This window comes from Chinchilla lanigera, unplaced genomic scaffold, assembly GCF_000276665.1.
Source record: "Chinchilla lanigera isolate Chin_1 unplaced genomic scaffold, ChiLan1.0 scaffold00092, whole genome shotgun sequence".
Lineage (NCBI taxonomy): Eukaryota > Metazoa > Chordata > Mammalia > Rodentia > Chinchillidae > Chinchilla > Chinchilla lanigera.
The window spans coordinates 6,500,073-6,522,059 of NW_004955493.1; the positions used below are offsets into that span (position 1 = coordinate 6,500,073).

General features: G+C 57.0%; 2 protein-coding genes across 4 annotated transcripts; both read right to left on the reverse strand.

Annotated features, from left to right (window-relative positions):
* Positions 1-1,431: 1,431 nt before the first annotated feature.
* Lat (linker for activation of T cells) lies at positions 1,432-6,017 on the reverse strand. 2 transcript variants are annotated; one of them, XM_005405151.2, is made up of 13 exons: positions 5,928-6,017; positions 5,601-5,706; positions 5,423-5,450; positions 5,290-5,324; positions 4,973-5,063; positions 4,604-4,668; positions 4,477-4,506; positions 4,321-4,393; positions 4,160-4,254; positions 2,134-2,193; positions 1,977-2,039; positions 1,804-1,893; positions 1,432-1,683 (listed from the first exon to the last, which is right to left on the reverse strand). In XM_005405151.2, the coding sequence occupies exons 1-12, from the start codon at positions 6,000-6,002 to the stop codon at positions 1,811-1,813; spliced, it is 804 nt and encodes a 267-aa protein (XP_005405208.1). In that variant the 5' UTR covers positions 6,003-6,017; the 3' UTR covers positions 1,432-1,683; positions 1,804-1,810. The 2 variants fall into 2 exon arrangements, with proteins under 2 accessions (XP_005405208.1, XP_013360295.1); XM_013504841.1 differs by having other exon boundaries at positions 5,290-5,342.
* A 359-nt stretch (positions 6,018-6,376) lies between these two features.
* On the reverse strand, positions 6,377-14,236 carry Spns1 (spinster homolog 1 (Drosophila)). 2 transcript variants are annotated; one of them, XM_005405153.2, is made up of 13 exons: positions 14,100-14,236; positions 13,598-13,877; positions 13,444-13,509; positions 11,321-11,457; positions 10,067-10,218; positions 9,906-9,972; positions 8,898-9,043; positions 8,519-8,674; positions 8,059-8,248; positions 7,689-7,754; positions 7,373-7,471; positions 6,959-7,130; positions 6,377-6,708 (listed from the first exon to the last, which is right to left on the reverse strand). In XM_005405153.2, the coding sequence occupies exons 2-13, from the start codon at positions 13,836-13,838 to the stop codon at positions 6,614-6,616; spliced, it is 1,587 nt and encodes a 528-aa protein (XP_005405210.1). In that variant the 5' UTR covers positions 13,839-13,877; positions 14,100-14,236; the 3' UTR covers positions 6,377-6,613. The 2 variants fall into 2 exon arrangements, with proteins under 2 accessions (XP_005405210.1, XP_005405209.1); XM_005405152.2 differs by having other exon boundaries at positions 14,023-14,235.
* Between the last annotated feature and the right edge of the window lie 7,751 nt (positions 14,237-21,987).

The window sequence follows — 21,987 nt, forward strand, 5'->3', positions numbered from 1 at the left end:
AGCCTTGGTCTCAGCAAAAGAAACTCCGAGTCACGCTAGTTGCAGACAAGCTGTCCTTTATTGGCCCGTGGAACCAGTAAGCCAGCGGGAGGCGGGGCCCTGCTCACGGTGGGTACAGCCAGCTCTGGTGACACCGTCCGGACGCTGGCCCTGCCTGGCTCCGGGCCACTCTCTCCATCCCAATGGCTTCACCCTCAAGTGGCTGCCCGAGAGGCGGCCCCAGGACGGGATGACCCTTCCAGCTGAGTGACAGTCACAGACGAAAGGGCTCCTCTCCAGCACTTCCTGCCCAAGTCACCGGGCTGCAGCTCACAGCCCGGCCGGGCCAGGGGCATGTGCCCAGGTGCCCAAGCTGTCACACGGCCCCGGCCGGGTCCAGATCTGGTCGTGGCCTCAGCGCCTGAGGTGCAGGGCTGGTTCAACCATGTCCAGATCCACACGGAGGGACGCCGGGAGGGCAGCGCGTACCAGGAGACTGGGGGGAGAGCCCAGATGCAGGAAACGGATCCGGGCCAGGTCAGAACAGCCACCCCTGGCTACGGAGGGCGCAGCTCTTGGAGCAGGGGGTGCTGCAGCCACGCCGAGCTCCCCCGAGACGCAGGGTCTCACAGCCGTCTGAGCGCTGCGCCTGGAGCCCACTGCTCCGCACCCAAGCGTTTCCAGTGGCCCAGAGCTTTTTTTTTTTGGATGCAAATATCCAGGTCAAGAGCTCTGCAGATCACCCTGGGCTTTACGCCATTCTAAAGAGGAGGGCTGGGCCCAGGGAGCCTCACTCTCAGGCTGGCCCCGGCCTGGGGTTCTCTGCCACAGGCCTCCAGAGCGGTTGAGAGCACAGGTACTCCTGGCCGCTTAGGCCATTTTTAGGTGCTGTCTTACTGACTGCCACAGAAAGCCAGAACCTGGGCAGGGGACGTGGCTCAGCAGCACAAGCACCCGCCTGGCAAGAACAAGATCCTGAGTTCGAGTCCCGGTACCAGAAGGCAAGAACTAAGAGAGCCCTCTGAGGTGCTCAGGGCCAGGCCCCTCCTCCGAGACCAGAAAGGGGCCAAAGGGAAGGGTCTTGCTGTCACTGCCCACTCGCCACACCCGGCTCTGCCCTCAATCCAGCCAGCGGCTGCGCTTCCACGGGCTGCCTCAGACTCTGGAGTGCCGGGATCACAGGCGAGCGCGGCATCACCCCCAGCTCTGTTTTTCAGTGCCGAGGACGGAACCCGGAGCCTCACGCAGGTGAGACACGTCCTGAGCCCCAGGGCCTCGCTCAGGAGGCAGCAGCGCCCCGGTCACTGTCGGCTGTCACTCAGCACTTGGCCAGGGCCTCCAGGGAGCACGATGGACACACACAGACATACACACGCACACACACACACACCACACACACTCAACATAGTGAACGAGGCCTGCAGGCCCAACCCAGGTCCCGAAGCCAAGAGCTCTGCAGACCACAACGGCCTTTATTCCATTCTCAAGAGGAGGCTGGGACCGGGGAGGTTCACTCTCAGGCTGCGTCAGAAGGTGCGGAGTTTTGGGGACACAGACTGGACCCCAAAGTGACAATAAGTTAGGGGGTTCGTGGGCTGCTACCGGGCTTCAGCTAGGATGGGGCACCAACCGAGGCCCCCGGGGCTTTTTGCAGCTGCCAGCTCCGTCCCCAGCCCGGCTGGTTCCAGGACAGCGCGGCCTCGGCTGAAACACAACAGGGGAGCGGGCAGGAGGTTGGTGGGGACCAGCAGGTGCCCGGAGCCAGGACGACAGGCCTCGTGCCTGCGGGTGGCTCAGGAAGCGTCCTGGAGGTAAGCCACTCACCAGGCGCTCAGCTAAGTTCCTGAACGTTCTCATAATCCGGCACTTCCTCCTCCTCTTCCTCATCCTCCACCTCCGGGGAGCTCAGGGAGGCTGCGAGGGAGCGGAGTTGGTAGTCAGCCCGCAGGCGTCGCACCAGGCGTTGCCCTGGCCCCGTGCCTCCCCCCGCTACACACCAGGCTCTGTCCCGGCCACCGGATGCAGCTCCTGGGACACGTTCACATACTCCAGGCTCCCATCTGGGGGGACAGGTCAGAGGACAATGGCCATGCCGGAGGCAGGCCCCACAGAGGGTGGGAGCGTGGGATCCCGGGCCCGGGGCCAGCCACTCACCCAGAGACGCCTCCGTGCTCTCCTCGCTCTCGGAGACATTCACGTACTCTCTGGACTCCACTGCGGGAAAGCCGTCGGGACTCAGCCCAGCCCCGCGCTGTCCCGAGACCCGCAGCCACCGACGCCCACGGGTCCCCAACTCAGAGGACCGGGGCCCCAAGGGGAGATACCCCGAGACTCCCAACAGTCAACGCGGACACGGCCTGAGCAAACAATGACAGTGGCGGGCGAGGACAAGGGCCCCAGAGGCAGGCAGAAGGGGTTCCCACACAGACACTGTGAGAGGGAACAGACACGCAGCCAGCACGGCTCTAGGTGGCAGCTCGGTGGGGGAGAGTTCAGCCGCACAGGCGGAGGAACAGCCACGCACTCAGCCCAGCAAGATCACCCAGGGAGCTCCCCGACATGGCCCGCCACTGCCCACACACTCCTCAGTCTCCCTGGGGCACTTAGCGCCCCCTGCCACCTGGTTCTTTGGTGTGCTGCCGCGTTTCTCCAAGAACACATGGACCAGGTGGACTTTGGAGCCTGACAACCCAAGGTCAAATCCTGGCTCTAGCACTAAGTGACTGTGTGACCTCAGACATGTTCCTGAACCTCTCTGCACCTGTTTTCCAGTCTGTAAAACGGTTAGGAACAGGGCCCACGTCGCAATCAATCCTGAGCTGGGCTGGGTGGTGACACGTGCCTGTAGCCCCAGCTACTCGAAAGGCTGAGGCAGGAGGACTACTCGTACCGAGGGGTTCAAGGCCAGCATAGGCAACATAGCAAGACTTTCTCAAGGAAAAGAAATGAAAACAATACATAAATAAATCCTGTCACACTACAAGGGCACAACTAGGGGGCAAGAGGAGCAGGAGAGGGCACCAGAGCACCTGGGAATTGGGAGATTTACTAAATTAAGCACGTAAAACTCTTAGGAGAGCCGGGCGTGGTGGTGTACGCCTGTAATCCCAGCACTTGGGAGGCTGAGGCAGGAGGATCATTGCGAATTCAAGACCAGCCTGGGCTACAAAGTGAGCTCAAGGCCAGCCTGAACTGCATAGGGAGACCCTGCTCAAAAAGACAAAAAAAAAAAAAAAAAAAAGTGCTGTAAAACCCAAACCTTTTGGGTATCAGTGTGCTGCTGCAAATGGAAAATTCCACACAATCAAAGCGCGTTTCAGGCACAGAATTATTTAAAATATTACATGGAAGGACATCCAGACGGTGTATAATGTTTCTGTGACATACAAATGAGTCTTGTGTTTAGACTTGAGTCCCATCCGTAAGCTACTTCACTATGGGTACACAAAATTTCCAAAATCTGGAACACTTCTGGCCCCAACTGTTTCAAGTAAGGAGCGTCTAGGGGGAGGAGAGTCACAGAAAACTGAAGATCAGATACTGAGGAATGCCCAGGAGATGAGACCAGAGGGGATGAGAACAAACCAAAGAAAGAAAAGCAAGTCAAAGAAAAGGAAGACCATGCAGGAAGCAGAAGACAACTTTGAAAACAAAAAACTCCTCTAGTTAATACCCTTTGACATTGACAAAATGACCTCACCTCCATGAAACAAGGCCAGGAAGCTACACAAAAAGAACATTCAGAAAGCCGGTTGTGGTGGCACAGGCCCGCGATCCCCAGCACTCAGGAGGCTGAGGCAGGAGGATCACTGTGACTTCAAAGCCAGCCTGGGCTACTTAGCGAGTTCAAAGCCAGGCTGAACTACACAGCAAGGCTCGAAACACGGCAATAACAAAACCAAAAAGAACATTTACAGATCCAGAAAGCTTTTGGGTAGGAGGAACAAAATCTCAACAGAAAGGTTGAGGAGTAAGTCAAGGAAATCTCCCAGATAACCGACGAAAAGGAAGACAGATAGGAAACGAGGGCGAAAAATGTGAAAAATCAGAAGATCAGCGCAGGAAGGAGGAACAGCTGAAGGAGGAAACGGAAGGAGTGTGATTATCAAAGAAACAGGGGGAAGCGGGAAGGGGCGGGCGGCACGCGGCGGGAAGGCAGTGCGAGGAGCAGCCCACTCACTGGAGAAGGCGCTGTCCCGGAGGCCCGGGTTGCTGGGGACAGGAGCCGAAGGGACGCCCGCGCCGGTGGCCGGGGTGCTGTCGGGAAGCACCTCCCTGGAGGGAAGGAACGGGGTGAGCGAGGGTGGCGGCCCCGCCCCCGCCTGCCCCCCGGCCACTCACACGTAGCCGCCGTAGCCCTCGTTGCGGTAGTCGTCCTCCTCGTCGTCTTCATCCGCGTCCTCGCAGGGTGGCTCTGGGAACACAGACGCGGGCGTTCAGGCTCCGGCCGACCCCAGGCTCCCCGCCCCGCCTGGCCGGCGTCCGTCCCCGACGCACCTTGGTTCTCGTAGCTCGCCACACTGTTGGCTTGAGAGAGAGAGAGAGCGAGGGGGAGACTGAGTCAGCTCAGGCTGGGCCCCGCTTCCGCCCAGCCCCAGCCCTTTGGGCGCATCTCTGCCTTTACCGCCATCCGAGTCCTGCCGGGAAGAGGGCATCCTATGGGAACCTCCGGGGGGCTGTGGGGATCGCCTGTGGGGAGTCAAAGGTCAAGGATGTGGTGGGGGGCTGGCGTGGTGGCGCAAGCCTGTCATCCCAGCACTCGGGAGGCTGAGGCAGGAGGATCTTTGCGAGTTCGAGGCCAGCCTGGGCTACAAAGTGAGCTCAAGGCCAGCCTGAACTGCATACGGAGACCCTGTCTCAAAAAGACAAAAAAGAAAGGATCTGGGGAGGGAGCCCTGGGGCAAGTGGAGGTGCAACAGGAAGCCCCCAACCCAAGAAAGTGGGGGAGCAGGCAGTAGGAGGGAGGGGGAGGGGCGGGCTGGGCGGAACTCACTGGATGTGCAGCAGGTCTGGCTGGCTGGGGGGTGGGTAGGTCGCGGATGGGTAAGGGACCGGGACTGAAGGTGGCCAGGGGGCCAGCGTTTCTGAGGACAGAACCAAGCCGGAAGGACGGACTCCAGGCACCATCAAGGCCTCCAAGGGCACACCTACCGCTTGAAACCCATGCCCTGGCCAGACCTAGGGCTCCCACTCCCCCACATCCCAGCTCAGGTCAAGGACATGCAGGCAGCCCCGGGCGCGGGCCGCACACGCGCTCCCACGCGGGGGAGTCAGTCCCTCCGCTCAGGGCGGGAGACCCTCCGCACTCACGAGGCTTGAACAGGATGCTGCTCTCCGTCTGTGACCTGGCAGGAGAGACGCAGCTTGGGTGCGGGGCTGGGAGGGGCCGCCCAGCCCCGCCTCGGGGACAGTGGGAGACCCGCGGGCTGCGGGGCAGACTCACCGATCCTCGCTGGCACCGCCGTAGGAGGCTGGGGAGAGAGGCAGTCAGTGAGGCAGGGACTTGGGTACGCGGGAAGGGGCTACGAGCCCAGGGGCCCTGAGGCAGGGACAGCGCTAAGGGCAACCGAGCCGCTGGGAGCCGGAGAGGGTCCCTGTCGGTGCCCGCGGCCCCGACTCACCTCGCAGCTCTCGGCAGCGCACGCACAGGACCGTCAGCAGCATGGCGACCAGGGGCAGCAGCAGGAGGCCCAGGGGCTCTGTGAGGACCGCGCTGGTCACCTCCATCTGCAGGAGAGCCCGGGTAGGCCCCTTCAGCAGAGTGTGGGGGCCACAGCGCCCTCGGGGCCCGGGACCTCAGCCCAGCCAGGGGGCCAGGGCTGGTTCCAGGAGACCCTGACGCAGGGTGGGGAGGCCAGGGCCGGGCTGGGGACTGGGGCACCGACCACCCGCCGTGCGGCCTTCGCCCCAGCCACCCTCTGCAAGGTCCTTGCGCCAGGCGTCCCTACCCCTCGTTCCTGCCCGCCTCCCCTTTGCCCGCCTCCCCTCTGTGGCAGGAAGCTGTGGTGAGCGCAGGAAATCATCAGGCTCCTCAGCCAGCTGCACCGCCCCCTGCCACCCCCACTACCTTGGGAAGTGGGGAGGCCCAAGGAGGTGCCCTAGGCTCCCCAGAAGGTCCGGACTGCAGGTCAGTGCCTCCTGGGGGTGGGGGGAGTCCCTCTCGTCAGTGACGGCCCTCCCGCGGGCCCTGCCTCACCCCCGAGCACGGGCACGGGCGTGACTCAGTCACACAGAGCCAGCTCACTCCGAGGGGAGCAGTCCCCCTCTGGCCACCCAGACCAGAAGACAGGGACCCCCATGCATGACCCTTCAGTCCCCAGGAGCCCGGAGCCCTGGCCACCCCCTACAGCCCAGACGCAGAGGTCACTAACACCCAGAGAGAGACTCAAGCAGGCACTTGGGGTCTGGCTACAAATTTTATTCTGTTACAAATAGCACCGAGCCTGCAGGGCTGCCCCAGTGTGGGGGACCCCCCACCAGGCCCCCATCGCCCGGGCTGTCCATGTAGTGTCTGGGAGCCAGGACACAGCCCAGGCTCGCTCCTGGGAACCTGCCGAGCCCAGGGTTTCTGCCGGGGCACCTCAGGGGCGCACCCAGGGCCAGCCGCAGCAGACGGCGGACAGGTGGTGACGCCTCAGATGAGCACACTGGACACGGGGACCCGCGTGGAGCGGCCTCGCTGGGGCACCAGGATCCGGTCATCCGTGGACCCCGCCTCGGGCAGCAGACCTGCGGGCGGAGGGGTCAGAGCCAGGCTGGAGGGACAGACACGTGCACAGTCAGACAGGACAAGCAGGCCGGGGATACAGGTAGGACGGCAGCCAGGGCCGACAGAGTCACAGACACAGACCAGCATCAGCTTGTAGGTCGGACAGACGGGAAGCTGCGTGAGGGGTGCGCTGTGGGCCGAGGCGCCGGCCCGGGCAGCACTGGATGCAGAGAAACGGGCGGCGTGGTGCCGGGGCAGAGAGCGACTGACCGTGCACGTGGAGCAGGGCGCGGCGGCGATCGCCCTCAATGAAGACGGCGGTGCCCAGGAAGGCGGCGCCGCCCAGCGCCCCGACGAAGGCACAGAGCATGAGTGAGAACTGCAGGGCCCGGAACTCGGACAGGAAGGACGGGGGCCAGCGCCGGCGGAGGCGGTCGGAGAGCTGCGGGGCAGGCAGCCGGGAGTCAGGGACCCGGGCGGGCCGGGCTGAGCCCCCAACCAGAAAGGAAAACCGAGCCGGGGAAGGGCAGGGGTTCGGAGCAGCAGAGCGAGGCCCGGGGCCTGGGGAGAAACCTGCGCACAGAACCCCTTGCGGCCAGGGGAGGGTGAGAGGGCGATGCCAGGCTGGCACTGGGAGTGCAGGGGCCCACATCCCACCCCGTCCCAGCAGGGGGCAGTGCTCACCAGGCCGATGAGGTAGGGGCTCCCAGCGTCCCCCAGCAGGTGGGACAGCACAATCTGGAAGGCCTCGGCGGTGGAGCGGCGCGTGGGGATAACCACGTACTGGCGGAGGGGACGGGAACTCAGTGCGAGGCTGCCCAGGGGCCGGAAGGAAGGCGCAGGGCCCGGACAGGCCCGAGCGGGCCAGGACGCCAGGCCCCTCCTCGGCTGGACTCTGCAGCCTGGGCTAAGGGCCACCATTCGGCGCACGCAACTACCTCCGGTCCCCAGTCCCCGCTCTCATCAGGCTCCGGGCCGACCGCGGAGCGCCAGCACTCACCAGCAGAATGTCCGCCACGATGGCCCAGTTCATGGACAGCAGGGTCTCTCCAATGAAGATGAAAATCTAAGGGGGTGGGAGGGAGGAGGGGTCCCAGCGCGAGCGAACGCACCAGCGCTTTACCCTGCCACAGGCGCGTCTGTAACCTCAAGCAGTCCTCCGCACATCCCTACGAGCCAGGGACGAGCATCGGTCCCATTTTCAGACGGCAAAACTGGGCCCGGGGAAGCTAAACTGCTTGCCCAGTGTCACACGGCTGGGGAGGGCCAGAGCTGTGATTTCAAACCGGGCGTGCTACCTCGAACCACCAGGTCCAGCGTGGTTCCCCCACCCGGGCCCAGCGCACCCCCTGACCCGGCTGGAGACTCACATAGGTGGCCACGATGCTACCGCGGGCGCAGGCGAGGGCCAGGAAGAGGAAGGGAGCGGAGCCCAGCAGGCCGGCGGCACACACCAGGGGGTCCGCCCGGGGGTTGGAGCGGCGGAGGCGGCGGCTGATCTCCACGCCCAGGCCCACGCCCAGGACCCCGGTCAGGCAGGTGATGAGCCCGAAAATGAGGCTAGGGGCAGCGGGGAGACATGGGCTAGGCCCTCTGCCTCCCACGCCCCAGCCGGGGAGGAAAGCCAGTCCCTCCCGGCCACCCTCACCCACAAGGCTGTCCAGACCCAGGACCCCTGTCCCCCACATCACCCCTTCCAGCGCCTCCAGAAACTCAGGCTCTGGCAGAGAAGCAGCTTGCGGGGTCAGGGTTCAGCCTGCCCTTGCGCAAGTCCGAATCACACGCGCTTCCCCGTCACCCGCAGGCCGCCGGCCCAGCCCGGCTGGGTACCTGTCCGAGGAGGAGCAGGACTCCCCGGGAAGGCAAGGGGGGGTCTCCCCCAGGACCACACGGGAGCGCAGCAGGAACGCGGGAGCCCACAGCGCCAGCGAGCCAGTGACGAAGGCCACAGCCGTGAAGCCCAGGGAGGACAGGATGAAGCTAGGACTGTGCAGTCGGGAGAGAAGAGATCAGACTTCTCTGCTCCCTTCCCGGCTCACTCCGCAGAAGGGCGCGTGGGGAGGCTGCCCGGGTGGGTCCCAGCGGCTGCCGCAAGGGCACAGGCCCGGCACCGGCTCTGGGCTCGGCAGCACAGCCAGCGAAGACTGGCCCGCTCGGCTCCCCAGCCGCAAGAGGGGCCCTGGGTGCAGTGGGAAGGGATTCAACTCACTTTCTCGCCAGAGCCCTCAGATCCGCCCACCACGAGGTGGGGCTCAGGGGTGGTGAATCCAAGTGGCGCTCCACGGCTCCCCTGGGCGGCTCCCGTACTACCAGGAACAGCAGCAGAACAGCCACCACCCCCAGGCCCGGCGTCACCTGGAAGAAACCGGCTTCAGGACAGGCAGAGACAAGGACACACTCAACCTGAGCGGCCGGGGCCCAGGGAGGGTGCGCAGAAGACCCGCCCTCCTCACACCCAGAGACGGGCCTGCTCCAGGAGGCTGCACCTCCAATTTGGGAAGCGGGGGTGGTTACTATTTCTGCAAGCCTAACTTTGCTTCTTCTGTGGCAACAGAACCCTGATTTTCTTTTCTTTTTTTTCAGACAGAGTCTCACTATGCAGTTCAGGCTGGTCTTGAACTCATGATGATCCTCCTGCCTCAGCCTCCCGAGTGCTGGGATTACAGGCATGCGCCACCACGCCCAGGCTGATTTTCTTTTGGGAAACCACTTCCCCCATTTCTGTCAATCTACATGGATTAAATAGCAACTCAAGCCTGGCCAACAAGGGGACTGACTGGTAACTGTCCCAGCCCTGGTGGCTGGCTGCACGGTAGACCTGGGACCCACATTGGCCTCATCAGTTGCCATCCCATGACCGCTGCTCAAGGCTTCAAAGTGCTGGACTTGCGCTATTCAAAGGTACCGATCTGGAACTGAGACGCTTGAGACATGAAGTCGGCACAGAAAAAAAGAAAGCGAGAAGAGAACTGTGAAACCCTGGTGACCCTGGGGCGCCCTGGCTCGGCTTTGCCTGAAGACCACGCCGGGGCCTGCCACTAGGAAAGCCAATACAGTCCCTTCCGGGGGTTACGGTGTCCAGGGCACTCCTGTCACCTGCAAGAGGAGCTCTGCCTCCGGCGTGACCTCCTGGGGAGCGCAGCCAGCACCGCCAGGAAAAGGAGGTGGCCAGGGGTCAGAAAGGGGGCGGTGAGAATGCCCCCGACTTCAGACTCACCCTCAGCGCCCAGTGCCAGTCCCCAGCAGCGTCTTTCACTTTGGACCCTGCAATGTAGCCCAGGCCGCTGCCAGGAGCGGGAGGGGCAGAGGGGACAGAGAGTCCATCAGTCAGGTCCCCACCCAGGCCCTCCGCCTCCCGCCAGGCTTCGGCCAGCTCACCTCCCCACCGGGATGGCGAAGTAGAACACGCTGAGCATCCGACTCCGCTGGTCGGCCACGAAGAGGTCGGCGATGAGGGTGGGCGCGATGGTGGAGTAGCTGGCCTCCCCGACCCCCACTAGGCCCCGGGTCAGGAGGAGCAGCCAGAAACGCTGGGGAAGGAGACACGGGGGAGGTGGCACCCCACCTTGGAGCCAACCTCCCAGGCGACCTCTCCAGCCAGCGCCAGAGAGGCAGCAGGGACAGCAGGAGAGGCCTGGGTTCAGAGTCAGACAGACCTGGCTGGAATCCTGGCTCCACCACTTACTAGCTGTGACTTTGAGAAAGTTACTTAACCTCTCTGAGCCTCAGTTTCCTCATCTGCAAAAGGGGAATAACAATAACTTGTTCACACAGCTGTTGTGAGGAACTCACGGTACAAGGTCCCCAGCAGGTACAAACTCAATCTTAGTTTCTACCTTGCCCTTCCCGCCCAAGACACCCCAGCGGTGAAAAGTGAACCTGGGCAGAGGGAGTATTTATTTGTCTACCAAAGACACCTGCGGCTGAGGGCAGGGTATGACGGCTGAGAAGCACACGTAGGGCCTGAGTCTGAGGACAGAGCTGGGGCAGAGAGAGCACAGAGGGAGGAGATTTCAAAGAAGCAAGGAAGCAAGAGCCAAGGAGGTGCAAGGGAAACCAGAAGAGGGTGGCCACAGAAGAGGGGCTCAGGAAGGAGGACGTGGCTCGAGGGCTCCTGGGAGATTCAGCAAGAACAGCGCTAGGAGGTGGAGCCCTGAGCAACTGGGAGGTCGCTACTGCCTCTGGCAAGGGCAGGTGCGCCGGAGGGTGGGGCGGAAGTCAGCTGGCTGCTCTCAAGAGGGGAGCAGAGGAGCAGCAGGCAGGTGCCGGCAGCTCCCGGCTGCTCCTTGCCCCTCGCTGGGGCTGGGCTGCTCGAGGGCCTTTCAGGAAGGAAGGGGAGAGGGCGGTCGGTGCAGGTGGGGCTCTTCCATGGTAGGGTCATGTGTGTATTTAGGTACGGAGCAGAGGGGTCAGTGGTCAGGGAAGAGGGGTGATGGGCAGCAGAGGGTTCTGGAAGGAAAGGAGAGAGGAAGGGCAGGCAGAGTCACTCCGGCAAGGACAGGGTATAAAATGGCATGAACCAAGGAAACTGCAGAGGCTCCCGGGGCCGGTCTGAAAGGACTCCAAGGGGCAGCGGCAGAGATGGACAGGAGTGGGGCATGGCCAGAAGCAGGAGCCAGCTCGGGGCCTCACCTCTCTGGGGATGAAGGATGACCCCAGTGTCACCAGGGACCAGAAGGCAATGCCGCCGCACATGAGATACTTCCGATTGTACCTGTCACCCAGGTAGCCAAACACAGGCGCCAACACCATGTAACTGGAGATGAACACTGCGGGGGAGCAGAGAGTCAGCCCAGCCAGGTCCCCAGCCTCCCACTCCCACCCAGCCTGGGTGCGGGCCGCAGGGACAGCGGGAGCGCAAGGTGAGCCTCCCCGTCCTCACCGTCCCCACCCCAGCCCCTCCGCCTCCAACACCTCCTCCTCGCGGAGCTTCTCAAAGCTTAGCTCCTGGGTGCACTTGGACGCCTTCCTGCATCTCCAGACAGCCTGTCCCTGTCTCTCACACTTACTGTTTTCTTTTACACAACATTTACCCTTACGGGAAGTTATCTCATTGTTTTGTTTTGTTTTGTCTTTTTGAGCAGGGTCTCACTATGCAGTTCAGGCCGGCCTTGAGCTCACTTTGTAACCCAGGCGGGCCTTGAACTCGTAACAATCCTCCTGCCTCAGCCTCCTCCCAAGTGCTGGGATTACAGGCGTGCGCCACCATGCCAAACTCATCTCATTGTAACTGAGGGTTTTACCAGCCCCCTCCTGCATAGAGCTCCATGAAGGTAAGGACCTTGCCTATTCTGGTCATGACAGTGATTCTCTTATAAACACACAGCTCACACCAAAGATGTATCAATCGATCCACACTGAGTGAAAAGGGGAATAAATGGAGCCGTCTAGAAAGTTCCACTGCTTCTCTAATGCAACGACTCTTCAGAGGTTTGCAACCTTGACCTTTGGTCCCACTCTCCTCTCCAGACTTAAACACCGCCAGTTCCTCATTAAGCCTTGAGGTAGAAAAGCGCTCCACAAGAGCTGGTTTCAAATCCCTGTTTTGCCTCTGACACGCTGTGTGACCCCGGGCAAGCCCAAACTCTCCTCCAAGCCTCAGTTTCTTTGTAAAATGTAGCTAACGCTACCTGCTTCCTCTATAAAATAGTGACAGTAACACCTATTCCTGAGCCAATGGGAGGGTTTATTTATTTATTTGTTTGTTTGCTTTTGTCTTTTTGAGACAGGCTCTCGCTATGCAGTTCAGGCTGGCCTTGAGCTCACTTTGTAGCCCAGGCTGGCCGCGAACTCACAATGATCCTCCTGCCTCAGCCACCTGAGTGCTGGGATTACAGGGGTGTGCCACCATGCCTGGCTCCAATGGGAGGGTTTAAACTGGGGTAAGGTGGCAGTTCAGAAGTACAGTCTTAGGCTGGGTGTGGTGTCCCACGCCTGTAATGCCAGCACTTAGGATCGCTGTGAGTTCAAAGCCAGCCTGGGTTACATAAAACAGAAGTACAGTGCCTGCCTGGCACTTGTGAGGTTCTGGGTTTGGCTCTCCAGCACCACATATACACACAAAAAAAGATGAACAAAGACATCTGGCCAAACACGTTATCGCCACTCCCTCCGGGGCCTGGCACATGGCAATGCTCATAGACATCTGCTTGCGAAAGGAAGGAATGGAAGACTTCAGCTCTGCTTTGCCTCTCCCAGCCACAAAGTCCTGAACAAGTAAAAGTCCCCTTCCCCCATTCCAGACACTCTCTCCTGGCCGACGCCTAGGGGTGCCTACCTCCTGCGACTCTCCTGGGCCCTTCACAGCATGAGGTCATCTACCCTTGGGGATGATCTGCTTTTACCAGCCCCTCTCACAGACAAGGAAAATGAGGCTTAGGGAGGCTCAGCGCCGTTGCCCTGCAGACCGTCACACAGTAAGGGGAAGCAGAGACTTAAAGCCAGGTCTGTCTCAACCACGTAGTATAACTGACCTCTCCTTTTGTTCTGTTCTGTTCTGAGACAGGGTATGGCTGTACAGCCCAGGCGGCCTTCCAACTCTCAACCCCCCACAGCTGGGCTTACAGCGGTGCTCCCCTCTTTAAATGTAATTTCCCAGCTGAATTAGTCAGTCCCAGGACAAAATCCAGGCCATTAGGTCCCCTCGCTCTGACCGCTAACCCTCAGGAACGAGGCCCCAGCTAGGTCAGCATATGGCCCCGAGGGGGGCAGGAAGGGGCAAGAGCGGTGAGTGACCAGGACGGGCCTCCGCTCACCGGTCTGGATGAGGCCGGAGCTACTGTCTCCGATGCTGAAAAAGTGCTCGATGTCTGGAAGGACGCCTGGAAGGGGAACACTCAGGGTGAGCCCGCGCAGCTACCCCAGCCCGGGACGTGGCCCCCTCCCTGCCCCGCCGCGGCCAGCGCCTACCGGCCACGGTGAAGCGGTCCATGTAGTTCAGGAGGTTGATGTAGCACAGCACGGCCACGATGAGCGCCGAACGGCCCGGGGACAGGCCCGTGATGCGCTGCAGCCCCTCCTGGTCCGGCACCTCGGGCTCCCCGGACTTCGGGATCCCCAAGGACCCCGACAAGCCCGGGGTACCCGGCATCGGCCCATCATCGGGGTCATCCGCCTGGCTGAGGAACGGCGCGGTGTCGGACCCGGCCATGGTCCCGGGGGGCCGCACCGGCCCGCGCTCCGGTCCCACCTGCGAAGGAAAGGGGCTGGAGAGGGAGACTAGCGGGACCCCCCGCGAGGGAGGGGACCCCACAGTCGGGCAGGACCTTCCCCCGATGCGGAGCTCGGCCGAAAAGGGATCGGGCCGGGCATTCCCCCCGTCCCGCCACACACACCGAGCGCAGGGGACTGCGGGATCCAGGCGACGACGAGATGGAGCGGCCGGGCCCCCTCCCGCGCCGGGACCCCTCACCCCGAGCAGGAGCGCGCCCCTGATCGCTCAGCGCCGGCGCTGCACCCCGGCGGCGGCCATGTTGCTGGAGAGCGGGTCATGTGACCCTGGAGCGGCCTGTAAGCCCTCGGCACGTGACCGGCGCCGCAGCCGAGAGCCTCGAGCCGCCTTCCCAGAGTACCGCGTCACGTGACTGCCGGCCGGTCGCCAGGGCAACCGGGGAGCCGCTCTCGGATCCGCGACTCTACCACCGCCTGGCGGACGTCTTGTGGGTCAAACCAAGTATTGCGATCGAAGGGTTTTCGGCACTTACAAACGTCTCTAGAGACGCTGGGACCGGTTCTCTCGGTGGCAGTCACGCGGAGAGCCTGGGCGGCTGCGCGCACGCTCAGTAAAGGTGGGACGGGTGAAGGTGAGCCGCTGCCCCTTTGCGGATTCCCCAGCCCTGGGCGTCCATTGAAGGAAGCGTCCTAACCCGCCTGCCCGCCTTCCTCCCGGGCCCGGAGCCTTGCGCCCTCTGGTGGTCTCTTGCGCAGCTGGCGGAACTCGGCTTACGGAGACGTGGCCGCGGGACTGGGTGACAGGCACCAGCTCCCTGGCCAAAGGATGGCGTGGTGGTCCTCTGGGGACACTCGCAATATCCGAGACACCGAATAAACACACACTCTAAGTAACACTGTCACCGTTCTGTGCAAACGCAGCTTCAAAAAACTCTTCCAGGGCCGGGGATGTAGCTCAGTGACATAAGGGCTTGCCTGGCAAGCCTGAGGTCATCAGTTCGATTCCCGGTACTTAAAAAAAAAAAAAACAAAAAACTCTTCCAACCACACTTCAAAAGCCATTCTGAGGCCAGGCGTGGTGGCGCACACCTGTAATCCCAGCACTCGAGAGGCCGAGGCAAGAGGATCGCTGCGAGTTCAAGACCAGCCGGGGCTACAGGGTGAGCTCAAGGCCTGCCTGAACTGCATAGGGAGACCCTGTCTCAAAAAGACAAAAAAAAAAAAAAAAAAAGCCATTCTGGAGTCTCACCAGGTCCCCAAGACGCCTTATTGGAATCTATTCGGAGTCCTGAATACCCCTCACCAGCGTTGCCCAGGAAATACTCTGTGTTTTGGAACCTTAAGCTTAGTCTCCCCTGATGGACAGGTACTTTAGTATGTCTTTTTTTTTTTGGTACTGGGACTCAACTCAGGACCTTGTGCTTGCCAGACAGGTACTTAGCCACTGAGCTATATCCCCAGCCCCCTAACAGGCACTTTAGACTGTAGTCATTTAATCCCCCAACAAAAATGTCATTGGGCAGCCACGTGCGCCTGGCATTTATTTCCCAGGTGTCCGGCAAAAGCAGACTTACGCCCTTCCTTCACGGAGCTTATCAGGACGAGGCAGATTCCTGTACCACTGCACCTGCCAGTGAAAACATAATCAAAGCATGTAGCTGCCAAAGGCCTTGTATTCAGAAGAGTGTAAGCTCTTCAAAGTCAATAGGCCAGTAACACTTTTTTTTGTTGTTTTGTTTTGGTCTTTTTTGAGACAGAGTCTCACTATGCAGAGACTCAGGTCTTGAGCTTACTTTGTAGCCCAGGCTGGTCTCAAACTCAAAACGATCCTCCTGCCTCAGCCTCCCACAGTGCTGGGATTACAGGTGTGCGCCACCACGCCCGGCCAATAACAATTTTTTAAATGGGCAAAAGATGTAAACAGACATTTCCCCAAAGAAGATATACAGATGACCAACATGTATACAATTATCATTGGTCATTATGGAAAATACAACTTAAAACCACATTGAACACCATGTGCGGTGACCTGTAATCTCAGCACTCAGGAGGCTGAGGCAGAAGGATTACCCCAAGTTTGAGGCCATCTTGGGCTACATAGTGAGTTCAAGGCCAGCCTCAACTATATAGCAAGACCATGTCTCAAAAAATAAAAACAAAACCCACACTGAGCTATCACTATATTAGAATAGTTCAAAACAAAACAAAGCTGGCAGTACTGAATAACTAGAAGTAACATGCAGCCACTGGAGAAAGTACAATGTCAGTGTGAAAGCGAATGGTTTCACACCCATTGTGGAAAACAATTTAACAGTTTACTTAAAATTAAATATATGCCTTCCACATGACTCAGCAGCTCCAATCCTAGGCATCCACCAATAAGAGGTAAAAACATGCCCCAACACAATTTGTACATGTATGTTCACAGAAGCATTACACAAGCTGGGCCTGAAGGCACACGCCTGTAATCCTAGCACTCTGGAGACTGTGACAGGATGAAAGTTCAAACACACCCTGGGAAATTTAGGGACTTAGCAAGAACCTGTCTAAAAAAAACAAAAACAAACAAAAAACTAGGGGTAGCCAGGTGTGGTAGTGCATGCCTATAATCCCATTACTTGGGAGGCTGAGGCAAGAGGATCACCAGGAATTCGAGGCCAGCCTGGGATACATAGTTCAAGGCCAGTGAGACCTTGTTTAAAAAAAAAAAAAAAAAGACCTGAGGATGTAGCTCAATGAAAAAGACCTGAGTTCAATCCTCAGGACCAAGGAGGAAAAAAATGCAAATACTTTAATGCCAATTTAGTTTATCAAATGGGAGCCGGGCGTGGTAGCACACGCCTGTAATCCCAGCACTCGGGAGGCTGAGGCAGGAGGACTGCTGCGAGTGTGAGGCTAGCCTGGGCTACAAAGTGAACTCAAGGCCAGCCTGAACTGCATAACGAGACCCTGTCTCAAAAAGACAAACAAAAATTCATTTTACCAAATGTGAAAAAAAAAAATGGCTTCATCTCTGAGTTCAGGTACTTTTTAATTTTATACATCTCTTGATTAAGATCCCTTTAAGGTTAGATATATATCCCTGTATGGGTCCAATCAGCTGAAACTGGAGTCCAACTTTTGCTGTTTGCTTCTAAACCTTTGTGGTTCACAAAATCCAAGTACACATGAAATTTCCTGAACAAAAAGTTCACTGATGACAAATACCACAAAGCAGGTCCAGCACGTGGGTGTTCCTAACCCCTAGTAACAGGAGGACCTGGGAGCCTAAGCATGACAGAGAAATACGCAGGTCCCCTTTACTCCAGGGTTCACGTTACCTGTGGTCAGCCAAAGCCAAGGATACAGGACAGCTCAGTAAGAGTGACTCACACAACCCTTCTGACAGGAAGCTGTTGTAACTGTCCGTTTCATCAGTTGATGTCAATCTTTTGCCTAATTTATAAACTTTATCGCATGTATGTAGGGAAAAGCAGTATACAGTCACACCTTGGTCCTGCACGGCTTCGGAGCTTGAGGAATTGGGCACCTGAAGCACTTTCATGAGGAAGTTTTGTCTCAGTACTCGTCATCGGTTTGCTATCAGCACGTGATTTGTATCACCCTTTTCTGCAATTTTGGGAAGGCGGGATCTGGCATTTTTAGTACTTGTCACAAGTTCCAAAACCAGTGAACATCGAGTCCCTAGATCCCACCATGTATAGAGCATTAGGGATGTGGGGCCAGTGAGGGTGTGTCTTGGAACATAGCACAGGGATAACTGAGGGATCCAGGGAAGAGAGAAGCACGCGCAAAGGCCCTGCTCACAGAAGGAAACAGAATGGACGGAGCATCTGAAAGGGTCAGGGGGCTGGGGATTTAGCTCAGCAGCACAGCGCCTGTCTGGCAAATGCAAGGTCTTGAGTTCAATTCCCGGTACCGGAAAAAACCCTAAATAAATAAATAAATGAAAGAAGGGCCAGTGCAGAGGGTGAGAGAGAAGAGGCCAGCCAGGTGGGCCAGATTAAAATTGTTTTTTTTGCTGAGCATGGTGGTGCACGCCTGTAATTCCAGCACTCGGGAGGCTGAGGCAGGAGGACTATTGCGAGTTTGAGGCCTTCCTGGGCTACAAAGTGAGCTCAAGGGTAGAGTGTTTGCCTTGCACATGAGGCCTTGGGTTTGACCTGAAGCACTACAAAAATTAACTTCAAAAATCAGATTTGATAAGGCTGAGCCAGAAAGATTGCTTGAGCCCAGGAGTTTAACGCCAGCCTGGGCATCATAAAACTCACCTCTTAAAAAAATAAATAGGTTTAGTCAGGCATGGTTGCCCACACCTGTAGTCCCAGCACTTGGGAGGCTGAGGCAGGAGGATTGTTGCAAGTTCGAGGCCAGCGTGGACTGCAAAGTGAGTTCAAGATCAGCCTGAACTGCATAGTGAGACCCTCTCTGAAAAAGACAAAATAAAAAATATATATATACATATATATACATGTTTGCTTGGTAGAACACACCTATAATCTCACCTGAGGAGGCTGAGGAAGGAGGACAGCCTGAGAATTTAGTGAGATTGTTTTAAAGAAATAGAAAGGCAGCTGGGTATGGTGGCATATGCCTGTAATCCCAGCACTCAGGAGGCTGAGGCAGGAGGATCACCATGAGTTCAAGGCTAGCTTGCACTACCTAGGGAGACATTGTCTCAAAACAAAAACAAAAATAAAAAGAAGACACTGTTTGCTGGGAGCTTAGTCTGGTAGTGTAACAGCAAGCAGAAACACCAAAAGGACCCGGATTTGGAGGCAGATTTATTTACGTCGATGGGCACCAATCGGGACCATTCCCAGAATATCAGGCCCTGATCTCTGGTGCTCTAGGGCTTATATGGGATAAGCAAGCAGGAAGTACAGAGGCGGAATGGCTTGTCAGTTAGGGATGGGTTTATTATACAATGTTCGTCATAGTGACCAGCTGTGCATCACGGTGACCAACTGTTTCTAAGAGACAGAAGCAACCGGAACTAAAACAGGAACTGTCACCTGGGCAACTAACAAACTGAAGTGTACTGGCTGGGGGGCCATTTCCTATTACAGTAGGGAAACAGCAGGTTGAATGTGAGGAGCTACGGCCTGGTTCCAAGCTGAGGTGGAACACAGAAGCGTGTCACCGGCCCCCGGAGGGGCTTTATGGAGAAACTGACCCTTGAGCTGGAGAGGGTGGCAGGGCTAGGGAGACGGGCTACTTAAAGGTATAAAGAAAAAAGCGCCAAAAATAAGGGAAAATAGAACAGTGCCTTGGTACTCCAAGTACTACTCTTAGCAGTGTTGCATCCCCTGGGGACTTATTAGGAAATGGGGGCTCTCAGACCCTCCCCCCAAGCAGCTGGTCCAGCATCTGCCTTTTAAGAGGCTCCCCCAAGACTTGTGTACATTTTGAGGTCTGAGAATCACTGGTCAGGAGGGAGTAGTGGCACCTGCCTGTAATCCCAGCAACGGGAGGCTAAAGCAGCAGGACAGCCACAAGTTCAAGGCTAGCCTAAACTACACACTAAGACCCCATCTCAAGGAAGAAAAAAAAAAGAGAGAATCACTGGTCTCAAAAATTCTGAGTTGGCCAGGTATGGGGACGCATACCTGTAATCCAGCACTCAGGAGGCTGAGGCAGGAGGATCACTGTGAGTTCAAGGCCAGCCTGGGCTATATAGTGAGTTCAAGCCCAGCATAAACTATATAGCAACACCCTGTCTCAAAAAAAAAAACAAAAATTCTGAATCATGCATGAGGCTCCCTTGTGTGTACATCTGGCCCTGTGACTGGAGGCTGTGTGTTCTGGGGCAGGTTACTTCATCGAAGGGTCTGTTTCTCCTCTGTAAAACAGGAATAACAATACCTACTTCGCAGGGCTGCTCTGAAGATGAATGAGAGTGTGGAAAGAGCCAGGGGAAAGGGCAAGCAACTTCTCTGCCATAGAAGAATGCAAGTTCTTTTACAGTAAGGTCTTTCCCAGATCCTTCCCAGACGGTGCACTAGGCAGGACAGGAGGAACCTCGAAGCTCCTAGGGATCACTAACGGTCTTACCACCCAGGTTACCACCAAACAGAATTCAGAAGCTGGAGACGGGTGTGGTGGTGCACGCCTGTAATCAGTCCTACCACTCTGGGAGGCTGAGGCAGGATCACAAGTTGGAGCCCACTCCGGGCAACTTAGTGAGACTCTGTCTCAAAACTCAAAAGAAAAAAAACTTTTGAAGGGCTGGGGGTGTAGATCAGCGTGAAAGCCCTGGGTTGAATCTCCACCACTGCAAAATAGAGGGAAAAGGAGAACAAGAAGCTGGGAAGATGCACATTCCACTCATGGCTGGTGATTCTACTCCTGGATATAAACATCTACGGAAAATTCTCACTAGTGCCCCGGGGCTCACTGCAATCCTGTGATATCTGTTTTATTGAGACAGGGTCTCACTACACAGTTCAGGCTGGCCTTGAACTCAGACAGTCTCCTGCCTCAGCCTCCGAAGTGCGGAGATTACAGGCGTGTGACACCACACCTGGCTAGTTCCACATTTTGGAGTTAAAACTGGGTTTGGTTTTAGGTGGCAGAAATCCTAAAATAACATTTATTTAAGCAAGACAAAGTTCTTTGTTCACATAAAAGTCCAGAGGTCAACGGTGCCGGGGCTGGTAAGGTGCTACCTGGCGACAGCCAGGCTCCTCCCATTGTCCTGCTATGAGGCCCCAGTTCTGGAGGTCCCCAGTGTCAGGAGAGCTGTTCCATACCCAGTCAGCAGGCACGGGGCGAGGAGAGGGCACAGAGGCACCTGCTGCCCTGTGGACACTTCCTAGAAGTAGCACCCCTCTGCCACTTGGACCCCAAGAGCCGGAACTGGCACCTGGCCACCTCTAGTTGGACTCCATATGACACCTACTACCATGTAAGTGCTATGGAAATAGTTATGCTGTGCTGTCAGGGACCAGTAACAGGAAGAAAGGTCTGCACATGTTCAGTACAGACACACATTTCTTTCCGTTTCTTTTTTTTGTTTTTGGTTTTTTTCCAGTACCGGGGATCGAACTCACAACCTTGCGCTTGCCATGCAAGCGCTGTGCCGCTGAGCTAAATCCCCAGCCCCCTTTCCCTAAAGTTTCAACCATGACTGGCTGATCTAGGGGCACAAAGACCTGGAGGTCTGACCATGCTGTCTTTATAATGTGTCTCTGCCCTTTGCTCAAAGCCATAAGTACAGTACCTGTGAAGGAGCAAAAACAGATACGGGGAAATAACTAATGGTCTCTATCACAGGATTTTAATAGGTGTCATGCCACACAGACAGAAATTCTCAGGTATACATAGTTGTATGTATTGCCATTTATTCTGCTGAGATTGAATACATAATCTTAATGTATACAAACTTATCAGTGCAAATAAAAGATTTAAAACATGAAGAGCTATGACATATAAACTATTTAAATGTTATAAAATGCAAAATAAAAAGTATAAAATAAAATTCAAAGGAATACCACATTCCAATAAAATTTTTTTATGAAGTTGACATACTTCTGTTAAAATTATACCACTATTGGTGGATGATTCATGGCTTTTTTAGTAGACAAAACTGATGAAACTGGCTTGTTAGATGGTAAAAAAAAAAAAAAAAAAAAAAAAAAACACCTTAGTCTCACATACACAAGTACATTTTACATCGTGTCAAAGTGATGCTCTGTATCCAGCAGCCAGGACAGCCAGGTACTGAGCCGTGAGAACGGAGCGCCTGGCGCCCCGCCCACACCACGGCGTCCCCACGGGCCTTCAGCCTTATCCAGTGGCTGACTGGGAGGAAAACACCGAGCTAACAGAGGAATGACAATACCTTTAACTAGCCTTAAGAAGACAGGAAAGAGCACAAACTGTACAACAAAATGGTTAATTTGCTTACATTAAAATCCAGACAGTTCAGTGAAAGCTACCCCTACCTACGCAAAGTGCCACTCTAGGAGTTACTGGCAATCCCCCGAGAGCACGCAAGCAACTCCTCAGAATAAACGAGCACAAAGAAGGGAGCTCGTAAAAGAAAAAAAAAAAAAAAAAAAAGAAGGGAGCTCGAGAGAAAACCAGCAATTCACAAAAGAGAAACCAGAAACGCCCATGCATTTTAA